This window comes from Bufo gargarizans, chromosome 10 (assembly GCF_014858855.1).
Source record: "Bufo gargarizans isolate SCDJY-AF-19 chromosome 10, ASM1485885v1, whole genome shotgun sequence".
In the NCBI taxonomy this organism is placed as follows: domain Eukaryota; kingdom Metazoa; phylum Chordata; class Amphibia; order Anura; family Bufonidae; genus Bufo; species Bufo gargarizans.
The window spans coordinates 89,719,246-89,743,446 of NC_058089.1; the positions used below are offsets into that span (position 1 = coordinate 89,719,246).

At 43.3% G+C, this 24,201-nt stretch overlaps 1 protein-coding gene across 1 annotated transcript in view; it reads right to left on the reverse strand.

Annotated features, from left to right (window-relative positions):
* Positions 1–1,064: 1,064 nt before the first annotated feature.
* The window catches only part of IRX6 (iroquois homeobox 6), a 28,932-nt gene continuing 5,795 nt past the window's right edge, over positions 1,065–24,201 (reverse strand). The window contains 4 exon segments of the mRNA XM_044269293.1: positions 1,065–1,083; positions 2,593–2,701; positions 6,524–7,117; positions 21,431–21,696. Of these exon segments, the coding sequence (XP_044125228.1) occupies positions 1,065–1,083; positions 2,593–2,701; positions 6,524–7,117; positions 21,431–21,696 (988 nt within the window).

Genomic DNA, 24,201 nt, shown 5'->3' on the forward strand with positions numbered 1-24,201 from the left:
ATGCAAATTCTAAAATAAACCCAAATCGAAGGGAGAATTTATGGGAAGGAGAAGGGGGTGGTGATTGAAGAAATATATATACCAACACAAACTCACACATATGTAATATAAATGTGTAGGCAAAATGCTTGGCAGAAATAGTAATTCCCTGAAAAAACTGAACTCTTTATGATAACAATGCACAAATTAAGAACTAATTAACATAAATTAACACAAATGTAACCATGACAATAAAACAAGCAATTTACGTTTTATATCTTTACCTAAATTAAACGAACTTGTTATTTAGGCATACTGTATCACAATATAATGTCATAGGGCCCTCCTGAAGAAGCATTTTATTCTATGCAATATGCATGTACAGTAAATTGGTATTAAAACAATTTCTGCTGGATTCCCATTTCTAAGTCATGGCTTTGACACTACAATATTGAGGAAGACTGCATGGGTAAAGGAATAGTGCAAAGAACCATATGCCGTCACATAGATAAATAAAGAACTGGATTTACTGGAGTATTCACTAACATAGTGCTGAATGCAGTGATGGTCAACCTGTCATAATGTGGAGGCCTCAAATGTGGCCTTCATTCCACCACCCAAGGGTCACACATAACATCCAGCCAGTGCCAGGGCAAGTTGTAGGCACAGATATGCATACAAAGTAAAGACAAAACTTTTTGAGATACCACAAAACCACTGTTCTTTTTAACCGGGTAGAGCATTCAGTGTATGGTGGTGATCATGACTTATAATACCCAGGGATGAGGCAGCCATGTCATGTGAATTTACTTCCCCCTGGGGCCACAGACCTAGGCCATAAGTGCAGAATGCATCACCAGTTGAGCATCACTGGCTTGGAAGAAGAAAATGTCATAAAGTTCATTTAATCCCATGTAAACATAAACGACTAAAGTCAATAGAACTGCACAGTAATTGACCACGTTATCATGGCTATGGCAGATTGATGGTTCGTAGAAAGAAACGTTTTTGATGTCTCTATTTTCAGATATGAAGAAACAGTTCCTCTATCTGATGGTTTCTTTTCCTTCTAACCTGCTGCATCTTTAGGTCTGATGAATGAATCTAAAAAAGAAAAAAAGAAAAAGAAAAAAATATTCAGTTAATGTTAAAATTCCTTTTTGATGCTTTTCAGATTTTTAGCTTACGATATTTCATAGATCGATTTCAGTTACAATATCTAAAAACATCAATTAAAACAGTTAAGATAATTTAACCTAGTAAATATACAACTGAACACTCCAGCGGAGCGATCCTCAACCTCGGCATAGCCGTGCCAGGATGCGCTGCTGAGCCACAACCCCTGGTGACGCAACAGCATCCTTAGCAACAGGATGCAATGCTCTGTTTCTCCCCACAGCGCATGTGTCCTGGATGAGATTAGCAGAGTGTTGATTGCTCACCTGATCTATTCCTGTGTGCTAATGTTCTGACTAATGGAGCACCTATCAGGTTCTGATCCAGGGACTTGGTGCTCTATTTAAACACCTTCCTATGCCAGTGCCAGTGATAGTCTGGTTTGCGCTCACTAGCTAGGTTCCTGTTTCTTGTTCCTGTGCTGATTTGGATTTCTTGTGTTTTTGACCTTGGCTCGTCCTTTGACCACTCCCTGTCTCTTGTGATTTGTATTGTGCATCCCGTCTGGTTTTGACCTCGGCTCGTCTTTTGACCACTATCTGTCTCTCGTTTTTGGACTGCGTTGTCCTCCTGGTTCTGACCCATTTACATATGACTCTTTCTTTGTGTCGTTTGTGTCTAGATGTTTGTTAGTCTCTGCATCTTAGTGGCATAGGGACTGTCGAACAGTTGCGGTCTTGCTACCTAGGGCTTGCACTGCAAGTAGGTAGGGAAAGGGGGCTGGGTTCTAGGTTAGGGCTCACTCTCTGTGTCTGCCTCTACCTACAGATGTTACAACTAGACTATGGGCCAGATTTATCATGACTCTGACAGCTCACTCCACTTTCACATATGGCTAAAGTCAGTTTTAGCCAAGTCAGATTTATGATCGGCCCTTTAAGACTGTAATAAATGTGGTTTGACGGTAGCAGTTTATCCGTCAATAAGCAGCTTTACAAAAGTTGCACATCTTTACGAAAAAGTTGCACGTTTTTATGAAAAAGTCACATGTTCTATTAAAAAGTCTCAGAAGATAAGCATGGTCCTCACTGGAGTGAAATTGCTTTTTAAATAGTCCCAATAGTAAATCTGTCTAGAGATTCATTTACATAAGAAAACACGCCCACTTTCAGAAAACTGGCGAGCATAGTGCAGAGCAGAAAAAAGTTGCAAATTTGTGCGCAGTTTTAGCGTTTGGGACTTTTTTGGGGACTTTTTCACTCCATTATTCTGACCTGAGCTAATGATAAATCTGGCCCTATATGTCTATAGTCTCTAAATTTGGAGACACATAGGGAGTATAATAGATTCAATAGTAGAATAATTCAAATTTGCAGACAATCTGCAAAGTCACTCATTGTGTATGCACTGGACCAATACTTTGGTTCCAAAGGTTGCCATGTTGTTTCTTGCATAGTATATAATTGAGATACCATATAATACTTGGAACCACCTCACCTTCTCATAACTGGCCTAAATGCAGTCCTTATCAAGTCATTTTCCTCCATAAAACTAGTTTGCCTGTATTCTGAAATGTCATTACTTGTCTTCATTGTCCTTTCAGTCCCTGTAAACAGAAAAACAGAAGCATTGTAATTTCATCAGTTGGACGAGGTTGAGGATATATCAGTCTGGCTGTAACTTTCACATCACTCAAATCAGTCTGTAATGAAACAAATGAATGCCTATGGTTTTCTCATTCAGCTAAATAGTTTGGGCAAGGATAAGGGTTTTCTGAACTCATACAAAATATACAAAAGTACCTAAATGTATCTTACTAATCACTTGATGAATGATCACAGCTCAGAAATAAATATTTTTCATTTTCATCATCTTTGCCACCTCTGTAATGTACCTTTGTTTTCATGCGTCCAGGGGTTGCTGTGGTTGGGATAGCCAATGTGACTCTTTTACAACATTGTCTGTATTTACAGCTGCATACCCCTTTAATATTGTAATTACTCGCTGACAGTTCTGCTATTCTTTTTACCACTAATTCAGCACCTGGATCTGAATAGTTTTTTTTATTACATGTAATTAACAATTTAGTATAGCCACTGAGCTATTAAAAAAATTGTATATGTATAGCTCCATCTGATGTTTGTTCTTTTCCTTATTTTTTTGTCTGTCTAACTGAGTTGATCTAGAGCAGGGATGTCGAACCTGCGGCCCTCCAGCTGCTGCAGAACTCCCAGCTGTAGGCTGTCCAGGCACAATGGAAGTTGTAGTTTTGCAACAGCTGGAGGGCCGCAGGTTCGACATCCCTCTTATAGATCCATAGGTGTAACGCAAGTTAAATGCTGACGTTTTCCAAATTAATCCCAAAAGTGGAAACAAAATCTCAGAAATGAATAATTAGTGATTCCCAAATTTGGTGTTTTCCGCCTGCAATTTAGTCATACTCTGAAAAAAATTCCACAATGGTGGTGTAACATGGTTTTCAGTGCGTTTTCTTTACTGGGGTTTTTGTTCAGCATTCTTGAGTCAAACAGGACAGAGCCAGCTTCAGATTTTATATGGAAGTCTACGGTAAATTAAATCTAATAAATTTGTCCCATAGCTAGCCATTGTTTTTGAAAGAACACAAGTGCCAGTGTGTGTTGCATATTTGCATGACTTTTTTAAACATTGGACATTATCATATGACAGTTCTTTGGTCAGTAAAGCCTCATTCACATGTCAGTGTTCCACGTACGTGTGTTGTACGTGTTCTCCACGGACAACACACATATCCATTCTTTTTAATTATTTTTAATCAGTGTTTTTGGGTCCATGTTTTTAGCATGGAAGAATGCTTTATTTTGTTTGCGTTCACGGATCCATCATGCCCATTATAGCCTATGGGTCCATGATGCTTTTAAAATTATTTTTCAGTTGTGTAGTGTCAGTGAAACGCAGATGACACAGACAGCAAAAAATGGACACACGCACTACACATAGAACCATCATGGAAATCTTCACGGAGGCATCACTGACCACCTTTTCATGGATTTAGGCACGGACACGGACGTATGTATCAGGCTTAATTAGCAGTTTTATTTGGAAGCCAAAATCAGGAGTGGGTCCAAAACACAAAAGAAGCCCAAATGGTTTATCAGGCTTCATGCACGTGGCCATGTCCGTATTTCAGTCTGCAAACAAGGTACAGATACCTTTCGTGTTCATGCCACATTTTTCTCACTCCCATTAATATAAATTACTTTTCTCATCTGCAATGTGGAACCAGAATAGGACAATATTAGGACATGTTCTATAGTTTGTGGAACGGAAAATCGGCTTAGCAAAAAATACTAATTTGTGTATGGCCCTATAGAAATTAATGGGTCAGTGTGCTATTAGTAAAAATGCAGAAGCCTTGGGCCTCATTCACACACCTTGTTTTTCAAGTTTTTTTTTCTGGCTTCTTTGAAGCATGATAGAGAAGCCTGTGAGCAAAATACAGAAAAAACACCACCCTACCACAACACCATACACCAATGAACCAAAATATGCCACAAAACAAACACTTTGTATGCAGTGGTTTAACTTTAACCCCTTCCAGGAGCTATCATTTTTTTATTTTTCCATCTCAATAGTGGTATGAGGGCTTGTTTTTTGTGGGACAATTTGCAGTTTGACTGGAACCATTTTGGGGTACATGTAACTTTCTGATAAACTTTTATTAACTCTTTATGAGAGGGAGAGTTTTTACATTATATATTTTATAGTGTTCAATTTTTGGTATAAATAACATAATATCTTTATTCTCTGGGTCAGTACGATAACAGTGATACCAAAGACATATAGTTTTGTCCTGTTTTACTACTTTTGTTCAATAAAATTCATTTTTTTAAAAGGAAGAAAATCTTTTTGCATCTCCGCTTCCCAAGACCCATAACTTTTTTCTTTTTCTTTCTATGTCGTGGTGTGACAGCTTGATTTTTGCGGGAAAACTTGTAGATTTAATTGGAGTAAATTATGCTTTTTGATCACTTGTTATTAAGTTTTTTCAGTGGCAACTAAAAGTTAGCAATTCTATAATTTTTTTTAATTATTTTTTTTTGACGGCATTCACCATAGGGCATAATTTACATGGTATTTATATAGTGCGGATCGTTATGGACGCGGCAATACCAAACATATGGCAGAGATTTTGTTTTGCAATTTTTTTCATTGAAAAGCGTATTTTCAATTGAAAAAAAAGCATAACAGACAACTTTTTGATTTCCCTATAGTGCATTGCATTTTAATGTCAGTGCTTTACTGACATTGACCAGCAGGCTGCGCCAGCGAGGCACAGCCTGCTGGAAAATACTCGAGGCTGGTTTGGGGCCTATACCAAATCCCAGCCAGCCTTTGCACACATCGGCACCCCGTGATCGCATTTGCGGGGTGCCGATGGGAGACAGTCTACGGCATGTTAAGTGTTAAACAGACCAGATCGGCATTCCTGCCAATCTGGGCTGTTAGAGCAGGAGTGTGGCTCTCATGTGAGACCTGAGCCCCTTAGTGACTGCCGTAAAAAGGCGTATGGATGGTTACTAAGTGGTTAAAAGGGTTTTATGAGATTTTATTACTGATGATCTATCCTCAGGATAGGGCATCAGTATCTGATCGTTGGGGGTCCGACACACCTGGTACTCCCACCGATAAGCTGTTTGAGAACGCACTGATCTGCCCCTTTTATTACTTTTCACATATCTCTTCTGGCTGGTTGAGGTCCTATGTAAACCTAGTAAAAAAAAAAAAAAACTCTATACAGGGGCACCATAGCCTAGTCACCTGGCTGCTTCATCGAACAGTACCAAAAAATAAATAAAATAAAGCCTCTGTAAGCACCCTGGAAAAGTGTGAACAAATTAACAATTGGGTGTTACCATACCCCTTACCAAAAAGGATGTGTCACTACTTCATTCTTAATCTAAGGGCTCATGCACGCAACCTTATGTGTTTTTGTGGTCTACAAAACATGCTTACCGGCCCAGAGCCTGCAGCCATTTTTTTATACTCCTTCACAAATGTCCTATCCTTGTCCGCAAAACGGACAAGAATAGGACATGTTCTATTTTTTTTGTGGGGCCGTGGAATGGACTTATGGAGATGATGTAGTGATGAATGGTTCTACATCCATGCGGACCGAAACTATGTCCGTGTGCATGACCCTTAATGCTGTCAGAGCTGATGAGATAATGTCAGTGTGTACTGATATTCCCCATTGAGAAGGTGAATGTAACACCACAGATGGCAATTTATTCCTACATTTTCATGAGGAAAACAGAGAAACAGCACATTACCAAGTACGAAGAACAATCGCTCTACATTTGTTACTATACTTGTCAATGCTACTAGCGGGTTGAATGTCCTCACAGTTGGTCTGAATAGCTTTCACAGTAACACAAAGAGCAGATACCTTCCACTCCAGAGGAATATTCACATGATTCTCCCATGACAGGGTACGGACAGCTGAGTTGAAATGATTTTAAGTTGAATGTTGAAGTTCTATAAACCTTAGCTGATTGGGACATTTCTTCAAAAGAACATTCGGTGTGAGTCTTTATACTATGCAAGGACCTTGTCTCACCGCACAAGCCATGGGTAGAGTGTCTTCTTCTCACAAAGAGACAGTCCGGACTCATTGGCCTACTCTCACCACTTTCAGCGTCCACAGTAATTGTGGCACCAGCTGTGTGAGCCAAAGACCATATTCTAGGTTTTTCAGCACTCTCACAACTTACTATGTGTTCGCTGTATCCTTGGAAGCTTTTTTTCCCCACCATTAGTCCCAAAAAGTCTTCCATATTATCCTTGGCACACGGACTGCTGGCTGCATTATAATTTTGGGTCAAAAGGCTTTCACTGGTCTCTGAAGCAAGCAAGGTGGATCTGGTCAGATCATGATGGCATTCCACGTTCTTGTCTTTACTCTGTAAACTGGTCACCTCTTCCGCGTTGTCTTCCAAGTCAGTTTGCTTCAGCTCCTTCTCACTTTTGCTGAATTTTTCTTCTGAAACATAGCCAAAATATATAAAATATATTATATATATTATGTAATAATTTTACATCACATAGTATAAAACACAACTAAAACCTGTTCAAAAAACATTTTTTGCAACTGCAAAATCTGCCACATATTCTGCAGTTTCTGCTAACAAAAGACTCAGTACAAATAGGGTCCTAATATATGTATATGTGTATATATATATATATATATATATATATATATATACAGTCATGCCAACAGTAAAGCATCCTGAGACCATTCATGTGTGGGGTTGCTTCTCATCCAAGGGAGTGGGCTCACTCACAATTTTGCCCCAAAACACAGCCATGAATAAAGAATGGTACCAAAACACCCTCCAACAGCAACTTCTTCCAACAATCCAACAACAGTTTGGTGAAGAACAATGCATTTTCCAGCACGATGGAGCGCCGTGCCATAAGGCAAAAGTGATAACTAAGTGGCTCGGGGACCAAAACGTTGACATTTTGGGTCCACGGCCTGGAAACTCCCCAGATCTTAATCCCATTGAGAACTTGTGGTCAATCTCAAGAGGCGGGTGGACAAACAAAAACCCACTAATTCTGACAAACTCCAAAAAGTGATTATGAAAGAATGGGTTGCTATCAGTCAGGAATAGGTCCAGAAGTTGATTGAGAGCATGCCCAGTCGGATTGCAGAGGTCCTGAAAAAGAAGGGCCAACACTGCAAATACTGACTCTTTGCATAAATGTCATGTAATTGTCGATAAAAGCCTTTGAAACGTATGAAGTGCGTGTAATTATATTTCACTACATCACAAACAACTGAAACAAAGATCTAAAAGCAGTTTAGCAGCAAACTTTGTGAAAACAAATATTTGTGTCATTCTCAAAACTTTTGGCCACGACTGTATATATACAGTATATATATATATATATATATATATATATATACACATATACAGGCTCGGACTGGCCCACCGGGGAATTCCTCGGTGGGCCCCCAGTCTCCTGCACCAGGAGATAATACGAAGGAGTAATTATTTCTCTTGTTTATCAGAAGAGATATAAATTGTAGCCACTAGGTGGCAGTATTGCACAGCAATGCAGCCTCCTACTGGTGTAAATTGTACAGGAGGCCCCGCAGTATCTGCTGGCAGTGATGGAGGAGAGAACATTTCTGGCCATCCTCCTGCCCTCCCTGCTGTCAGAAAACTGGCTTCTGAAGAGAAGGACTCTTCTGCGGTGCTGGGTTGATTTCTCAGGTGTGTGACAGTAGTGAGCTGTAGGAAACTGTAAGGGGGAAATTGGGGATTTGTTTATAGCAGAAACAGATCTGTGTATGTGTGCTGCTCTCTGCAGAGTTCAGAGTGGCATTGGGGGGCTCTGCCCTAGGTCCCCCCAATGCCTTTGCTTTAGGTGCACCCTCATAAGTGTCCCAACATCAGATGCCCCCCAATGCCCCCACTCTAAATGCACCCCTAATATTGCATCTTTTCCAGTTGCCCCCCTGATACCTTTGCTTCAGGATCACCACTATTACCCTGCCTCAGGCGACCCTAATGCCTCTGCTTTAGGTGCATACCCATTAGTGCCCCAGCTCCAGATGCCCCCACTCTAAATGCATCACTAATATTGCCTCTTCTCCAGTTACCCCTGCTCCAGGATCCCCACTACTACCCTGCCTCGGGTGACCCTAATCCCTCTGTTTCAGTTATGACCCTCTGTTTGTGCCCTTTGCTTACTTTGCTCGTCTAGAACCTATGCTTGGGCTTTGTTAAAGGTTGTGACCTGCAAAGGGGGTTGGACTTATGACTGAAAAATTCTGCACAGTGTGTCACATTCTCCAGTATTGACATGTATGGTTTACGTGGAGGTAGTGATGATATTCCGTATTTGCAGGCATCACTGCTGCCATGTAAAGAGATACTGGTGGAGTGGTGGAGGATTTAAAGGGGTTGTCCAGGTTTTCAAGTTATCCTTTCCACACCATAGGGCATAACTATATGATTAGTGGGGTCCGATTCTGTGACCCCCCCATTGATTCCAGAAATGGGTTCTGTTCCCTCTATTTCATGGTGTGGCAGGCCAGACATATGCCCTGCTGCTCCATTTATTCTCTTTGGGACCACTGGAAATAGCCAGAGCTGTACTCTGCCATCTCCAGTGACCCCATAGAGAATGGATGGAGAGGCAGGGCATATGCTCGACCTGCCACTTAATCAGGAAGGGGGATCAGTGGGGGCTCCAGCGTTCAGACTCCCACGGATCACCTAGTTATCCCCGATCCTGTGGATAGAGGATAACTAGAAAATTGGACACAGGCCCTTTAACAGGAAAACATTTCTATTTTAGTTTGCACATATTTTGGGCCAGATTTTTTATTTTTAATTTTATTTATTTTTTACACCCAAAGAAAACCTTTAAAGATAGGAAATGTGAAAAGGTCCAACAGCTATTACATGACAGGTGATAAGTGTCTGATTGATGGGGGTCTGACTGCCGGGATCCTCATGATCAAAGGATTGTGGTCTTAAGACCCTTGTGTAGATTGGCGGTAATGTAATTAAATGTCTCAGGACCCTTTTTTTCATGATCAGTGGGTGTTCCAGCAGTCAGACCCCAGCAATCTAATATTTATTACCTTTCCTGTAGATAGGAAACAGGTCATTATGGTAGGACAACCCTTTTAAATATACTGTAGATTATGTACAATCTGAGGAGGTTACTATTTGGTAAAGGTTTGTCTCACTTTAGTAAATGGCATTTATCATGCAGTTAATACAAGGCACTTACTAATGTATTGTGATTGTCCGTATTGACTCCTTTCCATCACATTATCCACAGCACGTATCCGTGGTTATTACCACCATGTAATCCAGCAGTGGTGGCCGTACTTACACACTAAAGGGAAAGGCTGGAAGTGCGCAAAGGCCAACACCTTTACCTATATTGTGCAAGCACGGCCACCGCCGCTGGTTTGCAGAGTGGTCAAAACCATGGATACGAGCTGTGTATAATGTGATGGAAAGGAGGCAATATGGACAATCACAATACATTAGTAAGTGCCTTGTATTAACTTTCTCTACATGATAAATGCCAGTAGCTGATGTAAGACAACCCCTCAAACCCCCTCTAAGTGTGCTACACTTAATAGGGTTAGGCATAAATGTCTTGGTGTGTGCATTGCTTGTTTCCTATGTGTGATTGGTGTGTGCTATATATGATCTATGCATCAGTGGTGTATGTGCAGTATGTGACATATGCATCAGTGGCATGTGAGCCACGTATAAGTGTCTTGTATCCCACATCTGTCCAATGAGTGATTGGTGTGCGCTGCATGTGTCTTGTTTCTGACTGACTTAAGTGCAGGATATCCATATATGTGTAAATTCTGCCACATGTATGTTTGTGCATTTTGCTGTGAATGTCTGCCATCATACTTCATCTTTAATATTTCTGTTATCACTGTAAGGGCTCATGAACACGACCGTTGGATGTTTTGCAGTCCGCAAATTGCGGATCCGCAAAACATGGATACCGGGTGTGAGCAGAACAGAACAGCCGGCCTCTAATAGAACAGTCCTATCCTTGTCTGTAATGCCGACAATAATAGGACATGTTCTATCATTTTGCAGAACGGCCATGCGGACATACATGACAATGGTATTAGGTACTTGTTTTTTTTTATCTATACAACAACCCCCCTTACCACCCTCGACTTACCCAATCCCCATACCAAATAACCACAGACCACAGTTCGGATTATAACCGGCCACAGCAGCCGTTTATTTAAATAAATAAATAAATAACAACATAACAGTTAAATAACCAAAACAATTAACCCCTGACGAGGGAGGTCCTAGAAGCCCCAAATAACAAGAGAACTCAAACCAAAGCGGCGACTCATCTTACCCCAGCCATTCAACCCAGCTCGGAAGCACCAACTGATGGATGCCTTTAATTCCTCAATTCCAGATACTCCATGAGAGTCCAGCCCCTCCCGCGGGGCCCTCACATCCTCAAGTACTACAATATTTTTCCAACTTCGAGGACCTCCCCTGCCTCCCGACTGCTGCGACTATTACCAGCCCTAACCTTTTTAAACACCACCTCAAACGTACAATACAAACTAACCTGTTACCGACATATGCTGACATGTACCTCATACTTACCAAAATGATGACCTCAATGGGCGGGAGGGTGGGCGTTTTCTGGCTGAACCCCAAAATATCAATTTCCTCACTCCTCCTATCAAATTTAAAACCTTACTCCACCCACCCTCGTTACTATAACTACAACTCCTCCCACGAACCACTGCCTTCTTTTTAAATTAACCATATCTACCTCCTCCCTCACTCCTAAACAATCGTCATGATGGCCTACCCCTAAGGCTGTGTTCCTGGTCCGGCCCCACTGACACAGAATGCACACAGTCATTTTTCTTTGCGGCCCCATTGAATTTAAGGGAACGGTAGGGACATGGAAAAAAAATAAGTTTGTGTGCAGGAACCCTAAGGTGGGCCCCCAGAAGCAGTTACACTGGTAAGCCCTAAGTACCCCAGCCCGACACTGTATATATACAGTGGATATAAAAAGTCTACACACCCCTGTTAAAATGTCAGGTTTCTGTTCTGTAAAAAAATTAGACAAAGATAAATCATTTCAGAACTTTTTCCACCTTTAATGTGACCAATAAACTGTACAACTCAATTAAAAAACTAACTGAAATCTTTTAGGTAAAGGGAAGAAAAAAATAAAAAATAAACCCTTAAACTAATACTTTGTTGAAGCACTTTTTGATTTTATTACATCACTCAGTCTTTTTGGGTATGAGTCTATCAGCATGGCACAATTTGACTTGGCAAAAACACTCCAAATCTGTCAGATTCCGAGGGCATCTCCTGTGCACAGCCCTCTTCAGATCACCCCACAGATTTTCAATCGGATTCAGGTCTGGGCTCTGGCTTGGCCATTCCAAAACTTTAATCTTCTTCTGGTGAAGCCATTCCTTTGTTGATTTGGATGTATGCTTTGGGTCGTTGTCATGCTGAAAGATGAAGTTCCTCTTCATGTTCAGCTTCCTAGCATAAGCCTGAAGGTTTTGTGCCAATATTGTCTGGTATTTGGAACTGTTCATAATTCCCTCTCGCTTAACTAAGGGCCCAGTTCCAGCTGAAGAAAAACAGCCCCTTGGCATGATGCTGCCACCACCATGCTTCACTGTGGGTATTGTGTTCTTTTGGTGATGTGCAGTGTTGTTTTTGCGCCAAACATTTCTTTTGGAATTATGGCCAAAAAGTTCAACCTTGGTTTCATCAGACCATAACACCTTTTCCCACATGCTTTTGGGAGACTTCAGATGTGTTTTTGCAAAATGTAGCCTGGCTTGGATGTTTTTCTTTGTAAGAAAAGGCTTTTGTGGTGCCACTCTACCCCATAGCCCAGACATATGAAGAATATGGGAGATTGTTGTCACATGTACCACACAGCCAGGATTTTCTGGATATTCCTGCAGCTCCTTTAATGTTGCTGGAGGCCTCTTGGTAGCCTCCCAGACCAGTTTTCTTCTCGTCTTTTCATCAATTTTGAAGGGACGTCCAGTTCTTGGTAATGTCACTGTTGTGCCATATTTTCTCCACTTGATGATGACTGTCTTCACTGTGTTCCATGGTATATCTAATGCCTTGGAAATTATTTTGAACCCTTCTCCTGACTGATACCTTTTAACAATGAGATCCCTCTGATGCTTTGAAAGCTCTCTGTGGACCGTGGCTTTTGCTGTGGGATGCAACTAAGAAAATTTCAGGAAAGACCAACTAGAGCAGCTGAACTTTATTTGGGGTTAATAAGAGGCACTTTAAATGATGGCAGGTGTATGCTGACTCCTATTTAACATGATTTTGAATGTGATTGCTTAATTCTAAACACAGCTACATCCCCAGTTATATGAGGGTGTGCACACTTATGTAACCACATTATTTTTTGTTTTTTTTTGTTTTCTTCCCTCCACCTAAAATATTTCAGTTTGTTTTTCAATTGAGTGGTACCGTTTATAGGTCACATTAAAGGTGGAAAAAGTTCTGAAATGATTTATCTTTGTCTCATTTTTTTACATCACAGAAGACAAAGACACATATCTGTCATTGCTGTCATGGGTAAAAGGGGTGATTTATCAGAGCTGCAAAAATGATAGTTATTATTTCTGAAACTGAGCAGCTGTTTGTGCTGCTGTGGTGAAAGTGTATTGTGAGTGGACAAATGGTACTATTACGAATAAGTGACATGAAAACTGCGGAGCACCACGTGCCATTGAAGTGAGAGGGGAATCTTCTCTGTAAAGGTGTGCAAGGAAGGACCAACACGCTAGTAGAGCAGCTCCCCACTAAAAAGAACCAGGGGGCTACCAGACATTTGCCTAAAAGAACAGTTCAGTGAACCCTACTGCGTATGGGGCTGCAAAGCAGACAGATAGTCACTGCACCTCTGCTAATGAAGGTGCATGGGCAGAAAAAGCTTAAATAGTTGTGGCAGTATCGAAATTGGACCTCCGCTAATTGGCAAAGGGTTGCCTTCTCTGATGACTCACGTTTTTAGCTTCATTGAACAGATGGATGTTGGCATGTCAGGTGAGAAACATCAGAGAACAAACACCCTTCAACCATAGTCCAAGAATGGTCCTGTGAGAGGACTAAAATGGGTTCACATGGGTGAATAAAGTTGTTATACTTTTTCATCATCTCTTCATCATTTTATATATATATATATATATATATATATATATATATATACACATGTTTGTGTGTGTGAAAGAGAACCAGCCTATCACAAATATTTTGTACAATCTGTGTTGCAAACAACTGTATAACACCACCAACAATCAATCACACAGGAGTTAAGTATACAAATACCAATTCATCTTTATATACTCACAATAAGCAGTCAAGTCATTGATGAAATTGAAATTCCACATGCCCAATCCTCCCTGGTTGGCCATCTGGCTGAATTCAGCAGGTTGAGCTGACTTAAGTCTAATGTGTATGGTCACCTAACACATTAAATAGGTTGATTGCAAGGAGGGTGAGAACAGAAGCCAGTAGTGACTGAACACAGTCAGACTTGTAAGTTCTGTACTTGGCTGGCTGTCAGATCTAACAGCCCCATAAACACTAATATGGCTGACAGGAAGTGGCTTTTGCTTGACTAAGAAAACCAAGTCAGATGCGTAGAGCCGAAAGAGGTGATCTTACAGTAATAAAACAGCAAAAATTGAATGGATTCCTGAGTCTTCAGGCCCAGGCCTTCAATATTTGATCATGGAATCCAGACCTTTGGAATCCTCCACATAGAAACATCAAAAGGGACCTTCTCAATGAGAGTGATGGTCAGTTCACCACAATCAAACATTAATGGACTATTTTAAAGTCGTTTTCAATACAAAACTATCTGATTATTGGGGGTCTGATTGTTGGGACCTCCGTGGATCACAAGAAACGAGGGCACCATAAACCTGTTTGAATAGATGGGGGTCACTAAAGATGGCCTTGCGGTTCGTCCAGCGGTCATCTCGCGGCGAACTTTGCGCATTCACGATTTCCCGAACATACAAACATATGTTGATGTTCGCATGCGCCATATTCTTTAGCATTGCGCTGAACTTTGAACCATGACACATACATCAGGTGGAACAGGACAGCCAATTGAGACATTTTAGCACATGGACACACCCCTACCCTATAACAGAACCCGATCTGGCAGCCATTTTACATTCTGTGTTTTGCCAGTGTAGGGAGAGGCTGCTTTGTGGAGCAGGGACAGACTGTTAGGGACACAAATGCTAGCTAATAGGGCCACAAAAGTCCTTTTAAGGACTGGTATAGGTGTGCTATCGATAGGTGGTATATACTGAGGGGTGTGATATACTTATAATATACTTTCTAACATAGAAAATATATTATAGTGCATTTGTATTGTGCAGCAGTTGTGTGCGGTTCTGCTGCGATACCATAGCTATATAGAGGGACAAAAAATCTAGAATATTTGCGATTACGAAGATATAGCACTATATTCTAGATATTCTGAAATTCTCAAAGTGCCAATATTTGCGATAAAAATTCGCGATTAGAATATTCGCGATCAACACTACTATAAACCTGTTTCCACAAAATACTGATTGAGGGGTGCGATGTACCTGCTGCCACAAAATACTGATTAAGGGGTTTGATAAACCTACTTCCACAAAATACAGATTGAGGGGTGCGATATACCTGCTTCCACCAAATATTAATAGAGGGGTTCTATATACCTGCTTCCACAAAATACTGATTAAGGGGATCGATATACCTGCTTCCACAAAATACTGATTAAGGGGTTTTATATACCTGCTTCCACAAAATACAGAATGAAGGGTGCGATATACCTGCTTCCACCAAATATTGATTAAGGGGTTCTGTATACCTGCTTCCACAAAATATTGATTAAGGGGATTGATATACCTGTTTCCACCAAATATTGATTGAGGCCTGCGATACACCTGCTTCCACAAAATACGGATTAAGGGGTTTGATATACCTGCTTCCACTAAATATTGATTAAGGGGTTCTATATACCTGCTTCCACAAAATACTGATTGAGAAATACGATATACCTGCTTCCACAAAATACAGATTGAGGGGTGCGCTATACCTGCTTCCACCCTCCACTCGAATTATTTTCCCATCCATTCCCAGACCTTACCGCTGTGCAGCCATTCTTGGCATCGGATGAGAAAGAGGAGGTAGCAACGGCCGCCAACCAGCGGTCTGACGACAGTTCCCAGATCAGCCCAAGGAGGGTGGTCCCCGCTGTTGCTGCCTACTCCGAGATCTCTAATGTCAGTGGTGGTGAAGGTGACGATGATGACATGTTGATGGACGTCATGTGTGTGCCTTAAGAAGTCACCTGGCCTCCCATCACCGAGCCCAGTGGGAGCAACACTGTCAAAACCCACAAAGCCACACTCTCGGCGCTCCGCGTCCTGCCTCTTCTCCTTCTCCTCTCTCCTCCCATTTGTGCTCCACTCCACCTTCCACAGTGCCATTGTTGCGTTCATTTGGCAGAAGGCAGGCTTCCGCGGCCCAAGTGTTCTAGCGTAAAAAGTTGATGATGCCGTATAAACCTCTTGCCCAACGGCTGACTGCTGGCTTGTCGGAACTGCTAGTCTGCCAACTACTGCCATATAAATTGGTGGACTCAGAGGCTTTCAGAAAATTTGTGGCCATTGGCACACCGCAATGTAAAGTCCCTGGAAGGAAATATTTCTCCCAGAAGGGCATCCCAGAGCTAAATGGCCACGTTCAGCGGCAAGTGAATTTATCTCTGTCACACAGTGTTGGTGCCAAGATACATCTGAACACAGACACGTGGTCTAGCAAACACGGGCAGGGAAGGTACATAACTTTTACTGCCCACTGGGTGAACCTTCTGACTGCCGTCAAGCATGTAACCCGTGGCACCCGTGTGGATTTGGTGTTACCGCCACGGATTGCAGGCAGGCCTGCCTCTTCTTCTCCTCCTCCTACTTCATCCTCTGTCTTCTCCTTGGCTGACTCCTCCTTTTCCACTGCTACCACCTCTTCCACTGCACCCCAGAACCTATTCGACGTGCCAGGTGAGATGTTGCCATGCTAAGCTGCGGCTGAGAGCCACACCGGTCCTGCACTGCTTTCAGCTCTGCGGTCACAGGCCGATCAGTGGTTAACCCCACTCAATTTGTAAAGTGGTGTGTGACAACGGTGCCAATTTGCTGATCGCGCTGAAACAGAGCAAAATGACATATGTTCTGAACTTAGTCGTGCAGCGATTCGTTGCCAAATACCCCAGGACGTCTTGCGGCAGGCCAGGAAACTCTCTGGCCATTTTAGAAGATCTTACACGGCCATGGCTCGCCTTACTGACCTTCAGCGGTGACACCACCAGGCGTCTGATTTGTGACAGCACGACACAATGGAACTCCACCGTGTATATTCTTGATAGGTTGCTCCAGCAGAAACGTGCCATTAACAACTACATGTACGAACTCTGCAGCAGGACAGGTTCTGGGGAGCTTGGTTTCTTTTAACCGCGCCAGTAGCTGCTCATGCGCGACGCATGCAGACTTCTGCAGCCATTTGATAAGATCACAAAACTTGTCAGTAGCAGCCAGGGCACCATCAGTGACATTGTACCTTACGCCTTCTTTCTGGAGCATGCATTGCGTTGTGTAATTCATCAAGCCCTCGAGGAGCAGGAGCTGAAAGATGAGGAAGTCACAATGCTGAATGAATTACCAGGGGGGCTACTCCATCTGAGACAAGTCAGCAGGAGTGTGAAGAGGAGTCAGAGGAGGATGGTGGCTGAGGGGAGGAGGAGAAGGAAGAGCAAGAAGAGCAGGCTTTGAGGTGGACTTTAAACTTTACGGGGATCCCTGGTGTTGTCCATGGCTGTGGGGAGGAGAACGAGGACGACATTCTCCTGGGCGATGAGCAGGAGCCAGGGCGCTCCACCGCTTTCAATTTAGTGCAAATGGGGGCCTTCATGCTCCAGTGTTTGAAGAGGGATCTCCGTATAAAAAGCATAAAGAGCAAGGACCAGTACTGGGTGGCAACGTACTTCGACCCCCGCCACAAACACAAAATGGCAGACATGTTACCAGCTTCACAGAAGGTTGGCAGAATGCAACATTTCCAAGTCTTGCTGCAAGAGATGCTGCATTCTGCTGTTGAGGGTGCTGACAGAGGAATTTTCACCCACAGCGAAACAGGTGCAGGTACAAATCCTACCGCGCCTTCAAGAAGAGGGCAGTTTGAAGATATGTTGGTCACTTCGGATATGAGATAATTTTTTCAGCCAACCCATTGACAGCCGCCCTCTGGATCCAGCCTTAGGGAACGCCTAGACTGACAGGTATCTGACTACATCAAGTTAAGGGCCGATGTGGACGCTCTGAGAAGTGAGGAACCACTGGACAACTGGGTGTGCAGGCTTGACCTGTGGCCAGAGCTGGCACAATTTGCCATGGAACTCTTGGATCGCCCCTCGTCGAGTGTCCTGTCCGAAAGGACGTTCAGCGCAGCAGTGGGGATTGTGACCGATGAGCCCACTAGCCTAGCTCACGACAGTGTGGACTACCTCACATTTCTAAAAATGAATAAGGCATGGATCTAGGAGGAATTCAACACCTGTGATGACCACCAGGGCCGGCCTTAGGTGTTCAGGCGCCCTGTGCGAGCTAACCTTGTGGCGCGCCCCCCCCCCCCCCAAAAAAAAAAAAAAAATGCTTGTTGCTGGCATCATGGCATAGGCTGGCTGACTATCCAACCAAGTAGTTACCAGCCCTTACACCCCAAAGGCCGGTGTAATGTTATACTTCCCTAGTTCGTGAGATTTCCCTACCCTCGTCACTTCCGGTCGCACCGGACATGACGTGAGGAGGTGTGCAGCATCGCGCAGGCGCACAACGACAGGTTAGGGAAATTTCACAGCAGCGCATGCGCCAGGAGCCTCGCCGGCGGTTAGGGTAGGGAAAAACTATGGGCCAATTCGCAGTGATCGGATGGATGTTTTCAGCTGAACACCGGCCGACACTGCGCATGCACCGGGAGCCTCACCAGCGGTTAGGGAAGGGAAAAATGTACGTACGGGCCAGTGCTTTTTCCCTACCCTAACCGCTGGTGAGGCCCCCAGCGCATGTCGGCCGGTGTCCAGCTGAGAAAATTAGTTTCCAATGTAGTATTAATAACTAAACAATTAAATAATAAACATATTGCATTGTCTACTTACCACCAGGACAATAAGATGATCTGGACTCTGGCTGCAGTCTGGCTCTGGAGACTCCATTGTCACTCTCATTATTCCCCCCCCCCAATCACTCTCATTATTCCCCCCCCCCCCGCCATCACTCTCATTATTTCCCCCCCCCGCCATCACTCTCATTATTTCTCCCCCCCCATCACTCTCATTATTTCTCCCCCCCCCATCACTCTCATTATTTCTCCCCCCCCCCCGCCATCACTCTCATTATTCCCCCCCATCACTCTCATTATTTCTCCCCCCCATCACTCTCATTATTTCTCCCCCCCCCATCACTCTCATTATTTCTCCCCCCCCCCATCACTCTCATTATTTCTCCCCCCCCCATCACTCTCATTATTTCTCCCCCCCCCCATCACTCTCATTATTTCTCCCCCCCCCCCCCATCACTCTCATTATTTCTCCCCCCCCCCCCATCACTCTCATTATTTCTCCCCCCCCCCCCCCATCACTCTCATTATTTCTCCCCCCCCCCATCACTCTCATTATTTCTCCCCCCCCCCCCATCACTCTCATTATTTCTCCCCCCCCCCCCATCACTCTCATTATTTCCCCCCCCCCCCATCACTCTCATTATTTCCCCCCCCCCCCCCATCACTCTCATTATTTCTCCCCGACACTCTCATTATTTCCTCTCCCCCCCCCCCCCCATCACTCTCATTATTTCCTCCCCCCTCCCACTCTCTTTTCCACCTCTAGTGTAGCGTGGCCGAGCTCTGTTTGATCCGCGGTACAGGAGCATTTGTTTCCTGTACCCGGCCGGACTGACAGGAAGTGCACACTAAGTGAGCACTTCCTGTCAGTCCGGCCGGGTACAGGAAACAAAAGCTCCTGTACCGCGGATCGAACAGAGCTCGGCCACGCTACACTAACAGCACACAGCAGGCGCAGGCAGAGCCTCAGCCACTCAGGCGGCGCAGAATGAGGGGCGCCGCCCGCCGCCCGAAGTTTTTTTTTTTTAAAACCGCAACGTGCGCCCCCTGCTGAATACAGGGGAGGGGGAGGGGGCGGGGGCCCGCCCGCCCCGTGGGAAAACATAAGTGCCGCCTCGCCTGCCCATATTACATTGCGGGCTGTCGGCCGCCCGGCGCCCCTGTTGCTATGGCGCCCTGTGCGGCCGCACAGCCCGCACACCCCAAAGGCCGGCCCTGATGACCACGTGTAATTGAATAACCTCATGCCAGCCCACACATATCCGCCACCACCCAGAACAAAGAATGGTCCTTGTCTTATGTATATATAGTGGCATAAAAGGCCTTTTCTGTCAGATCAATGCCTAATTTTTGGGGCCTCTACTCCATTGGCCTACAGTAAAATTTTTATCCAGTGACCACCTAATGTACCTCAGCCACATCATCACTTGTTCTCTTCTGTCAGGTGAATGCCTAATTTTTCGTGCCTGTACTGGCTTACAGTAAAATTCTTATCCACTGACCGTCTAGTATACCTCCAGCCACATAATCACTTGTTCTTTTCTGTCAGGTGAATGACAAATTTTTGGGGCCTGGTCTCCACTGGCCTATAGTAAATTGGTTTTCAGTGACCGCCTAATGTACCTCCAGCTACATCATCACAAGTTCTTTTCTGTCATGTGAATGCCTAATTTTTGGGGCCTGTACTGGCCTACGGTAAAATTGTTATCCACTGACCGTCTAACATAGCTCCAGCCACATAATCACTTGTTCTTTTCTGTCAGGTGAATGCCTAATTTTTGGGGCCTGTACTGGCCTACAGTAAAATTGTTATCCACTGACCCTATATACTTCCAGCCACATAATAACTTGTTCTTTTCTGTCAGGTGAATGCCTAATTTTTGGGGCCTATACTCCTGTGGCCTAAAATACAATTTTTCAAGGCTCCAGCAGTGCGCATTTTTAAGAGTTTCCCTTTAAGACGCATAAAAATGGCCCCTGATTAAAATACATATTTTTTGTGGGAATGTTTGCCATTGATCCCCCTCTGGTATGTCACTGTCCATGTTGTGGGACTATTTGTGCACTTCTAGTAAGTATTTGGTGGCTGCAAATATGACCTGAAGGTTTTTTAGGTTCGTCTGCCATTAAAGTGAATGGTGCCCACCGCGAACGCATGGTTCGCAAACATTTGATCGCGAACAAGCGTTTGTGAAACATCCTGGCCGATGTTCGTCCATCACTAGTGGTCACACATGTCCATCACTGTGCTTTTCAATGCTGTGGGGCTGCCAGTGTTAGCCAAGTACAGCAGTCAGCTATCTATGGCAGTCCCACAGAGATGAATTGACATACCAACAACCACCCCACACAAATAGGGGTACACAGGACCCCCATTGTCACGATTATTAGGGCCCCAGGTTCAGACAGAGGATAGGAGATAGATTTTGTTCATAGGCACAACCATTTAAGGATAGGACATCAATGCAAAAGCCCTTGAGAATGCTACAGCCCCTACCATATCCTATTCTACTTCATATCTGAAAGGTTTACATTACCTGGACTGTCACTCTCTGGACTATATTCATCCGTGTCACATTTCTCTTCTTTACTTTCATCTCCAGGCTTATTTTTTGGCGACCAGGTCATTTTATTTTCCTTTTTTAACCTCCTTCTGGCATTAGCAAACCAAGTAGACACTTGTGTGAGGGTCATCTTTGTAATAATCGCCAGCATAATTTTTTCACCTTTCGTTGGATAGGGATTTTTTCGATGCTCATATAGCCAGGTCTTTAGGGTGCTTGTGGTCTCTCTGGTTGCATTTTTACGTCTTGTGGAGACCGTAAAATCCAGCGTTCCGAACCTTTCAAGAGATAAATATTTAAGAAACTGAATCAGACTTATTCTTATTTAACTGACATAAAAAATTCCATTTTCTGTAGAAGTATTTCAGCAAGAGCAACCAAATTAAACCAGATTGAAACAGAAAAAGTAAGGCTTTATTTACACACATTTTGTCTGGCTTTTTTGCCAGTAAAAAGAACCTCAGAATAACTGCATGCGTTTTTTTTGACTACTTGTGTTTCTTGTTGCATTTTTTGTGGCATTTTTTTGCAAACAGTGTGTCTTACCACTAGCATTTCCTTCACTGTGTATATATATATATACTGAGATGATGTGAACAGTGAAATGTGTGAGATAGTCCTGGAAAGGGTGTATCTCATCCAGGTTCATCAACTGGTAAGCAAGATCCAGGGCATGTTTTCCTGTCTACCTGAGATGAGCGCAGGTGAGGCCTGCTGTAATCAGGGAGGCATTAAACCAACCCTTAGGCCCCTTTCACACTGGCGAGTTATCGACGCGGGTGCAATGCACTCGCACTGAATCCGGACCCATTCACTTCAATGGGGCTGTGCACGTGAGCGGTGAATTTCACGCATCACTTGTGCATTGCGTGAAAAACGCAGCAAGCTCTATATTGTGCGTTTTTCACGCAACGCAGGCCCCATAGAAGTGAATGGGGCTGCGTGAAAATTGCAAGAAAGTGCAGATGAGGTGCGATTTTCACGCTTGGTTGCTAGGTGACAATCGGGATGGGGACCCGATCTTTATCATTTTCCCTTATAACATGGTTATAAGGGAAAATAATAGCATTCTTAATACAGAATGCTAAGTAAATTAGGGATGAAGCCAGACCTGATACTGTGTCTGAACAGTCCTTTATAGGCGAGTCAGGGAAATGTATTATGTATTAGGTAGTGCCTAGACGGGCAGAAGTTCTTTTGGACTTCAATCCGGTTGTCTGCGAAAAATCTGTGATTGAGACCCCCTGAGAGAGAGTGATCCCTTACAATACATATATATATATATATATATATATATATATATATACATATATATATATATACATAGAGAAGAAAGAGGGCCAGCAGCACTCCAAAAGTATCAAAAAAGCATGTGGATTATTCACCCAGAGTCAGCAGCGACGTTTCAACAGCTTGTTGCTGTCTTTTTCAAGCCCAGGGCTTGAAAAAGACAGCAACAAGCTGTTGAAACGTCGCTGCTGACTCTGGGTGAATAAACCACATGCTTTTTTGATTCTTTTGGAGTGCTGCTGGCCTTCTTTCTTCTCTACTACATTGGACCCAGGTGCTGGTCCATATTGGCCTGACCTGCACCCACTTTCTACAGTGTGCTGCATTCTCATTTTGCTAAAGTAAATATATACATATATATGTATATATATATATATATATATTTTTTTTTTACATTTATTTTTATTGTAGTATGTTTACTCCCCGCCCCTCTGCCCAAGCAGAGTATAAATATAGCCGCTTTCTACGCCGCCCTGAACATTTTAGGCCTAGGTTAGGCCCAGGAGAGGAAGTTGTGTTAGTGTTAGGTACCCATCTGCAGAAGCTGCCTTGACGTTGGTAGATAGGCCCAAGACACGTTTGATCAAAAATGTGCGCAAAGAGCTTCAATTTATCATGTATAGTAGGTGTAGTAACACTTTAATCCAGAATAATCCCTAATCCCTGGTTCTATTATTTGCATGTGTAATGGTGTTCTGCCATGTGTTTTGTGTTTGCTGTTTGCATTGTAGCTTTATGGATGTGCACCTGTGACTTTGGATGTGCTTGTCTAAATGTTCTTTTAGTATATATATATATGCACCCTCAGGGTACAACCATACGGTTAGGTTTCCTGATGCAGTATAAAGTATAAAGGACAGATCCCACTTCTCTTTTTAGAATTCACTCCTCATTTTGGTTTCCAAAACTGCATCAGGAAGCCTGACTGTGTGGCCGTACCCTTAGGTAGACGTAGTGGCTGCTGAATGGCCGAGCCATGCCTGCAATGTGGCCAGGAGATGCAGGACTGCGCAGCTTGCTGCAAAAAAAAAGTGCTTGCTCCTTGCAGTTTGTTAATGACCATGTGATTTGCCTAAAAATCAATAGCAAACAGTCAACACTTCTTTCAATAGCAATATGCAGGGATCTGCAGCTACTGGCAGCATCGCAGCCGTGACTTGGCCAGGCAACGCCAGAAAGTGCCACATTTCACTCCTTGTTCACAGACACCTCTGAAGAAGGTCAAGGATAGGACTGAAATGTTCGGTTTATTTAATATCTGTCACTTCTGAATGTATATATTTATCTGCATATTCATGTGACGCACCATTGACCTACCTCACTGGATACTGACCCCAAGGTCTTTAACAGGAACTGCAGTTCTTTAATAAACTGTGCAAGTCTTATTCGTACAAAATTTAGATGTCATAGAATGCCAACTATGCCAGAGATCATTTCATGTCATTTATGATCTGCTAGATCTGCCCTGGTCAGCTGTAAGGGCCATTATTGTG